At 42.3% G+C, this 8,634-nt stretch overlaps 1 protein-coding gene across 1 annotated transcript in view; it reads left to right on the forward strand.

The window, feature by feature from the left end:
- The window catches only part of pear1 (platelet endothelial aggregation receptor 1), a 52,100-nt gene extending 43,482 nt beyond the window's left edge, over positions 1-8,618 (forward strand). Inside the window, exons 17-23 of the mRNA XM_063199327.1 lie at positions 552-677; positions 2,326-2,535; positions 3,852-3,961; positions 4,361-4,487; positions 4,618-4,680; positions 6,257-6,661; positions 7,342-8,618. Of these exons, the coding sequence (XP_063055397.1) occupies positions 552-677; positions 2,326-2,535; positions 3,852-3,961; positions 4,361-4,487; positions 4,618-4,680; positions 6,257-6,661; positions 7,342-7,484 (1,184 nt within the window). The 3' untranslated portion in view covers positions 7,485-8,618. The remainder of the gene's footprint in view (positions 1-551; positions 678-2,325; positions 2,536-3,851; positions 3,962-4,360; positions 4,488-4,617; positions 4,681-6,256; positions 6,662-7,341) is intronic.
- The last annotated feature ends 16 nt before the right edge of the window (positions 8,619-8,634 follow it).

An 8,634-nucleotide genomic window follows, 5' to 3' on the forward strand; every position in this document is an offset into this window, starting at 1 on the left:
CTGGTGGTAGCCAGATTGGCCAGGCTGAGGAGTCTGGACAGCTGAGGTCATCTAATCCTGACGCTATGTCACATACTCTATGCTCTCTACACAGAAAAATGCCAGTGTTAATGCAATTTTTAACCCTTTAAAACACAGCGTTATAAATTCGTTGTCACCAGAATGGTAATGACTGAGTCGTAATGCATTACTAAAGGCCCTGTGTTATGTCATAGTATAGTAGTACTATAGTAAGAGAGTTGAAATTACAGTAACTCTGTTTCAGATGGTCCCAGTCAGAAACTGTGTTAAATTTACTCTTTGGTCTGTGTATCATTTTTAGTTCATTTTACTCAATTAATTGAGTTAATTCTACTCAATATTGTGTAAATATTAAGCGCTGTGGAGTTGAAATTAGACTGGCTACCTGCAGAATTCTAAATTGATGCTTGACTCCACCATTTTTATGTGTCATCATTGCAAATTCTCCATGTACCTGTAGATGTATACAAGTTCATTCTGAAATACTGACACCCTATGTTGTGTTCCTGTGTATGTCTGTGTCTCTACAGCGTGTCCAGCTGGTCTGTTTGGCCCCAGCTGTGCCAGGTCCTGCTCCTGTGGCCCCCAGTACCAGTGTGACCCGACTGATGGGGAGTGTGTGTGTGAGCCAGGCCCTGGAGTGGACTGCAGTCAAGGTAGAATACTCTCCTCATCATAGGTGCAAATCTCATATCAGGGGTGCATTTCTCCAAAGCGTAGTTGCTAACTAGGGTAGCTACTTTGTTGGTTGCAATGCAACTTCTCATTGGCAACTACCCAAGTTGCTAACTGCATACAACTACACTTTCGAGAAATGCACCCCAGGATTGCGGGGGGGACACAACTCAATGTTATGACTATGAAGTCTAAAAATATGAGTGCACATACAAACAAAAACAAAAAAATACATTTGAGAATTAAAATATCGCTGTTTCCTATATCAGGTTCCTCTTCAAATACAATAATGTAAATGTATGCAACCGTGGCCCAAACTTTTTTGGGGGAAATTGTCAGGAACAGACTTGGCTGCAGGAAATACAGTGTAGCTGTGCTGTTGTATATCTTTATACTAACTCAATCACTTCCAGCAATCGAGCTAAACAACTATTATTGTTTGTGCCATGTGGAAATTGCCTTGGCTTAGACGTAGTTACTTTCATAAACACATGCAATCACATTCAAAACCATCTCAGCATGTGGATTGAATCTGGTGTCTGGAAATGTCACCTTGTGTATTCCCTTGATATTTAAACAAACAAGAATCCAAACTAACTGATAATTTCAATATGTTAATGCGTAGCCTGACATGACCTGACAGTTTGGATACACTTAAAACACCACCAAAAGGCTTTTAGTAGCATATTAATAGAGATTTATAATTAATCCCCAAGTAATTTAAGAAAACAAAACCGCTAAAACTTAATACTTGCATAATTGCTTTAGAAAGGGTCATGAACTCTTCATAATGACAGCTTAAAACACTTGGTATTGGTTTATAAACAATACACGCTAAATACACAATTTCACTATGATAACTAACCTCAGGCTGTAAGTGGAGCATAGCTGAATAGAACAGAATGCCTTTTATCACAGCTATTCAAATACACTATACACTTTCACAATGAGATTGAAAGCAGACATTACAGTAAAGGGATACTATGCAGCACAAAGTGCTAGTTACATAAAGGTATTTACAGTATATTCAAAAGGGGATTATTGAAATCACAATATAGAGGAATTTAATAAAAGTGACTCGTGTGAAAGAGAAATCCTCTATAGCTCTTGTGTCTCATCTCCATCTCACCCCCATAATCATAACACTATTTACTCAGTAAATATTTATGAAAAATATCCAAGTTTTTGAGTGGGTGGCAAAAGTTTGGAAATAAAACTTACACACAGACCTTTAAGCATACGTAGCTGACACGGTAGCTGATATGGTCTTATTTGGTCTACTCTACTCTAAAAAAAAAAAAACCCTGAATTTCCCCCTGGGGATTAATGAGGTTACTCTACTCTACTCTACTCTACTCTATATACAACAACCAGGGCTTCGAACCGGTTCAAAGAACGAAAACCGAAAACCTAAACAATCTCGCCCTAGTATTCTTACTATGTGTTCTGTTGTCTTTGTTTTCTTCATGTCTTCATGATGTCTATGCCTGTAGTTATGTCTATGTCTTCCAATATGTCTTATGTCCTTGCCTTGGAAAGTGAGAAATGTAATTTGAATTCTTTGTATGACCAATGCATGTAAAAAAAAATTGACAATAAAGCCAACTTGACTTGACCTCTGTCCTCCAGAGCGCCTGGGGAGCACCATGGTGCCGGTGTCCCCAGTGGAGCGTGACTCGGTGGGGGCCATCGCGGGGATCGTGGTCCTGGTCATCCTGGTGGTCTTCCTGCTGGCCATGCTGCTGCTCTACCGGCAACGGCAGAAGGACAAACAGAACCACACGCCCACCGTCTCCTTCTCCTCCACACGCACTGTCAACTCTGAGTACGCCGTGCCAGGTAAATACGGAGAGAGAGAGAGAGAGAGAGAGAGAGAGAGAGAGAGAGAGAGACAGAGAGAGAGAGAGGCATAGAGGCAGACAGACACGATCGGAGGGAGACCGAGAAGGAAAGTGCGCCAGACAGACAGACAGACGATACACGTAGGAGGGAGGCTGAGAGAGAAAGTGAGAGAGAGAAAGTGAGAGAGAGAGAGAGAGAGAGAGAGAGAGAGAGAGAGAGAGAGAGAGAGAAAGAGAGAGAGAGAGAGAGTAACAGACAGACAGCGATAGGAGGAAGATAGAGAGAAAGATACAGCTAATATACTCCCTAGTATTCCGTGCAGTGCCACGTAAATACAAATGGAGGGAGGCAGAGAGAGGGAGCGAGAAGGGAGGGAAGAGAAATAGAGATAGAGAGTGATAGACAGACAACGTTGGGATGGAGGGACAAGATACAGAGATACAGTTAATATGCTGTGAGTATGCAAAGGGAGAGAGAGGGATGAGAAGAGGGAGAAGGAGAGAGAAAGAGACAGACAATGATGGGAGGGAGGGGGAAGATACAGAGAAATACAGCTAATATACTCTGAGTATGCTATGCCAGGTAATGCAAAGACAGAAAGGGGAGAGACAGAGAGAAAGGTGGGTGAGCTTAAGAAAGAGCCAAGGTCCATAAAACACAGTTGTTCCAGACATTTACAGAATCTGATTCCAATTAGCGCAACACTTCAGTTAGCTAGATGAAGTAATTAGTGAAATTACTGTAGCTGTGTAAAGTGTGCAGGTAGGGCCAATGCATGCCAAAACTTCTGTACCACACCTTTTCAGTAGCCTAAGGCAAGGAAAATGACTCTAAACTTAAATAGCTCAGTTAATCAGCCAGTCGTTGAGTTTCACACACTAATTCTCCCCCATCGGAATGTTTTACGGCAGACTGCAAAGCTTTTTCATTGCTACTGGTTCTTACTGTAGTCACATCAACTGTCATGGGTGGGCTGGGGTCCCACCCACTTGTCAAGCAGGCCCTCCCTAAGATCTTAGATTCATTTAGTGATTAATAATTCGATTAATAATGATGAAGTGTTTTCGGATGGACCTAATCTTTAGCAGGGCAACTGTTTTTTTTTTTTTATTCCATCACTGGTTCTCACATGCAAGCTTATATTTGATGGATTGTTATAGTTGAGTAGGAATAGAGTAGAGTAGAGTAGAGTTAGCTGCAGTACAGTGGAGTATAGAAAGATACTTCATGAAGCACACAAAATAATATGGTAATAAATTAACGCCAAAGAAAGGTATTGAAATGATATAACTGTCATCTTTGCTTTCTTCCAGACATCCCCCACAGCTACCACCACTACTACTCCAACCCCAGCTACCACACGCTGACCCAGAACAGGCCACCACTGCCCCACGTGCCCAACAACCACGACCGCTACATCAAGGCAAGTCATCGGTAGTGTAATGAGGAGGTGTCATATCTCCCTCTCCACCATGGCTGAAGCATACTGCTGCAGTCAGTAGAAAAGCATTGTACAACCATGAACTGAACAATGAATGAAATCAATGTGACAATTATGATCAAGATGACAGCAACTGAAGTGAATGTGTTCAATACTGTAAAGAAACTTAAAAGCTAAAGGCAATTGAATAGATCAAAATGAGATGCATTTGAGCACAATGTATGGGAAGTGAATGAAAGTGAACGCAAATGTGTGGAACATCACTGTTGGTTGAAATGAATCAAAGCTGACACAGAGCCTCCGCAGAATTCCCAAAGATGCCGTAATGGATAAACGCTAATATCTTATGACACGAGACTCACTCTGTTTTGTGATCCACAGAACACCAACAACCAGCTGTTCTGCAGCGTGAAGAACAAGGAGAGGGAGAGGCGCGGTCTATTTGGCCTGGACAGCAACGCTACCCTGCCTGCCGACTGGAAACACCAAGAGGCTCCAAAAGAACATGGTGGGGTTATACTTTCCAGCTCTCCTCTCTACATCTGGAATTATTCATATATACGATAGAGGGGAGAAATTATGCCCTCATCATGTTTCTAACCAGAACAAGTATTTTTCCCTTGTGTGTGTCATTTTAGGAGCCTTCGGAATCGACCGAAGTTATAGTTACAGTGCCAGCCTCGGGAAATATTACAACAAAGGTACACGCTTTGATTTGAATGCATTAGTGTTCGTTTGAGTCGATTATGGCTGTTATCACATGCATTTGCAGTAGGGAGATAAGCAATTATGAATGACTCATATCACTAATGAATGTGTAATTATGGCAATTAATCTATGAGTTGATTTACACCCCTGCATTTTTATCAATCAGTATCCATTACCCAGCTTTTATCCATTTCTATAATGACAAAAAGCAAGAGAATAAGTGAATATCATTGGCTGACAGCATAGACTGAATTGGTAGTCATTCTTTAAAAGTGTTACCTGTTCCTTACTAAAGCCTCTCTTACTTAATGTTGTGATACCGTAAGGTGAAAGGCCGAAGGTGCACTGTGTAGGATGGTGGCCATTGCAACTATGCTGCTTATTGAAGATGTTCTGCCTATTGCCAAATTGGATCTTTTCATGAATATTTACGAAATAATAATCTAATATTTACTAGTATGAACAAAGTACAGTACGTTTTGTAGCTAAAATGTCCATTTCTGGACATTCAAAATGGCGGACATGGAGAAGATCCACCTTTTCAAGTATGAAAAGTGCAATTTTCCCAGTCATAATGAACACTTTGATAGTGGTGGTAAGTGTCCGTGAAAAAGGTGACATTCTTCAATGGGCAGTATGAGTTCTGGAAATAAACCTCTAAACATATTTTAATGGAAATAGCACCATATTTTGAGGCATTGTTATTTTTTTAATAAGCCAGTTGTGTTAAGACCTTTCAACACTACTTAACTGTGTGAGAAGTTTTGCCCAAGAGCATCACTCACAGATGTTGTTTAGGCATTGATTTTACTACTCATGTTAGCCAACAATTTTAACAGCAGAACTTAGGTCAGCAGCTGGCAGTATTTTGTGATTATTTCATCCAAAATTAGGAGCCAATTTATGCTCTTCTCCAGCAGAAAACATTGCTGAAAATGTTGCATCATAATTGCTAACTGCCAGAGTAACACAAAAACGTTTCTTTTTCTCTGGAAATATATTATTTTTCATCCAGGCCATTTGTAGGCAAGGGAGTTGTGTTTTACATATTTCTTTTGTACACAACTGGATTTCTTTTCTTTGTTTTGTAGCCTTTGTGAATGTGCCTTGTTTACAGTATGCGATCAACTATCTCCCCAATTGTTATTATTGGGATATAAGTATCATTCATTTCTGTACATCAGTATTTAGCAGACACTTTTATTCAAATAAATTCACAAAATAGACAACCTACATAATTAAAATGCGTAGAAGAACTAAGAGACATTTTCTCATACTCACTGTACTTACTGTATATGAAGGCCTTTATGTTCCCATAGGAACATACAGTAGGCCACAAAGCAATTCCATCCTCTTCTGTCTTGGGCGCTCTGTTCCAGCTGTTGCCAATGATAGCGCTTCAGTCTTCATCTCCTGCTCATTCACTCATGCACATATCCAAAGCAGCTTACAAAAAAGAGGAATTGTGTGTTATTTATTTCTTAGCAAGAAATACTCACCTATAAACCATTAACGTGTAAAAGAACAGAGACATTCACTCATACACGTCATCTTTATTCACTAACGCAGAGCTGAAGGACGTGTGCGTGGCGGCCAGCAGTGGCTCTCTGAACAGCGAGAACCCCTACGCCACCATCAAGGACCTGCCGGGGCTGCCCCTGTGCCCGCCCGAGTGCAGCTACATGGAGATGAAGGCCGCCATGCCCATGCCCCGCGAGAGGAGCTACACAGAGATCAGGCCTCCGCACCTGGGCCCTCCGTCCCCCACCGCCGCCACAGCGGCTGCTCCCCTCCTGCCCTGTGCCGGGGCCTCCCCTGGTGCCTGTGCCGGGGCCTCTCCTGGTGCCTGTGCTGGTGCCACTGGTGGGGCCTGTGCTGCTGGAGCCTCTGCTGCTGCTGCCTGTGTGTCGCCCCATCCTGGGCCCTTTGCTACCATGGCTGCCTCACCGCTCTCCTCAGCCTCCATGCGCAGAGGTAAAACATATACAGTACATTATAAATTAGAGACTTGGTTAATGGTCACTTGGACAAACATGTATGCTAAGTAAGTGTATTTACACGGTACTAAGTTAGCAGACACTCTGGTCCTAGAGGAATGCTTTGTGAGGTGGATGAGGATGAGAAGTTTGTGTTGAGGCTGTGAGGAGGGAACTGTTTTTCTCCGCTTGGAATATATGATGTACTGACAGCTCTGTAATAATTTGGTCCAATAAAGGACTTTTTAAACCTCTTGTCCTTGTGACTCTCAATTTTACCTATTTTGCATTGTTTTATTATAGGCCTATCTGAATTGTAAAGCACAGTGGGTATTAACTGTATGCTTAAAGTGCGCTTTACAAGATACAGGTACATATTGACTAAGATGAGTAGAATTTCATCATAGTCCTCTCCATGGTTGATCTGTGTAAGCCATAATTATAGTACAGTATGTCTAAATGAAAAAAAGATTTTTCAGTTGGAAGAATGAAAGAGCGAGTTCAAGATGGCATTGCCTTTCTGTATGCTGGTACATCTGTGTCTAATTTAATCATGTTACTCATGTCACTACGCACTGTACATGATCTATTTTCAAACGTGGCCATCATATCGTACATCCTCTTAGCTGTCATGTATGCTTCACCTCTTCATTATTTTTTCTTCACGTGTTTTTGCAGAACGCTGTTCCCTTGGCAACGTGCCTGAGCAGGAGCCTCCGAACCATTACGACATGCCCACCAACAGCCACATCCCTGGCCACTACGACCTGCCCCCCGTCCGCCGACCCCCCTCGCCATCACCACGGAGAGTGCATTACTAATGCTGCGACAACCCCCCCATCCCAAGCTCCAAGAACCCCCCCCGCCCACCATCACGAGTACAGTATGTACTCACACCTCACCTGACTCCCCACCACCACCACCATGACCATGCTCTAGTCCAGACCACATTGGCAGCACACTAGAGCAATGCACATGCACAGACAATCACTGAAAAACGATATAGTATTTGGACTTCCCTCAAGTGGTCCCATAGTAGTGGCGTAACACTGCCACCTGGTGGATATTCCATAGGATATTCCATTCCATTCAAAAAATCCAAATGATGGCATACCAACAATACCCAATCTGAATTCAGCATAGCATCTGCAACCAGCTGTGCCACATATTCCAAATCAGCTGGTTCTGCATGTGTGGATAACCTCTATCTAGTTGGCAAGTTGAGGGTTTTACCAAAGGTAGACGAGGCCTAGGACACCACCAAATCTGCCCTCTGTCGGGGCTCCCCAAAAGTCAAGTCAAGTCAAGTGTACTTTATTGTCAAAAATCTATGTAACAGGGTTAGCACAGAAGTTTGAAATTGTGTTTCACCAGTCTCCAATGTGCAGTTTAAGGCAGAACATAATAAGACATTGACAATAATCTCTCTCTCTCTCTCTCTCTCTCTCTCTCTCACACACACACACACACACACACACACACACACACACACACACACACAATAGTCAGCCCTGCTCCAGCAAAATACTAGCTGTAATTCCAGAAGGCCCCATATCTTTATTTTATCTAGAGCCCCCAAATGGGTAGAATTGTTACTGCAGGTTGATCAGAATTAACTGAGTGAGCATGTCAAATGTGTGGAGGCTAAACAGGTGGTTTATCATTATCGATTTGAGGGAATACAACTGTTCTTATGTTTACACGTTTTGAAGCTGGTTGGGGGTTTTTGTCACCAGGGTTCAGCTTCAAATGAACAAGGATTACATTGTACTACAGCTAAAACTGCCATTGCAATATGTAAATAGTATAAGCCGCCAGGCCCAGGCGTCTGGTGGGGAAGGCAAAGGCTTGGTCCGCACATACAAGATGGAGCCTTTTGCTTGTAAAGTCCATCACTGATGAATGTAATAACCACTTCCTCTGTATATAATGTAAATAATAAAGTTGAGCTTTGTATGCAGTTCGTTGTCC

This window comes from Engraulis encrasicolus, chromosome 5 (assembly GCF_034702125.1).
Source record: "Engraulis encrasicolus isolate BLACKSEA-1 chromosome 5, IST_EnEncr_1.0, whole genome shotgun sequence".
NCBI lineage: Eukaryota > Metazoa > Chordata > Actinopteri > Clupeiformes > Engraulidae > Engraulis > Engraulis encrasicolus.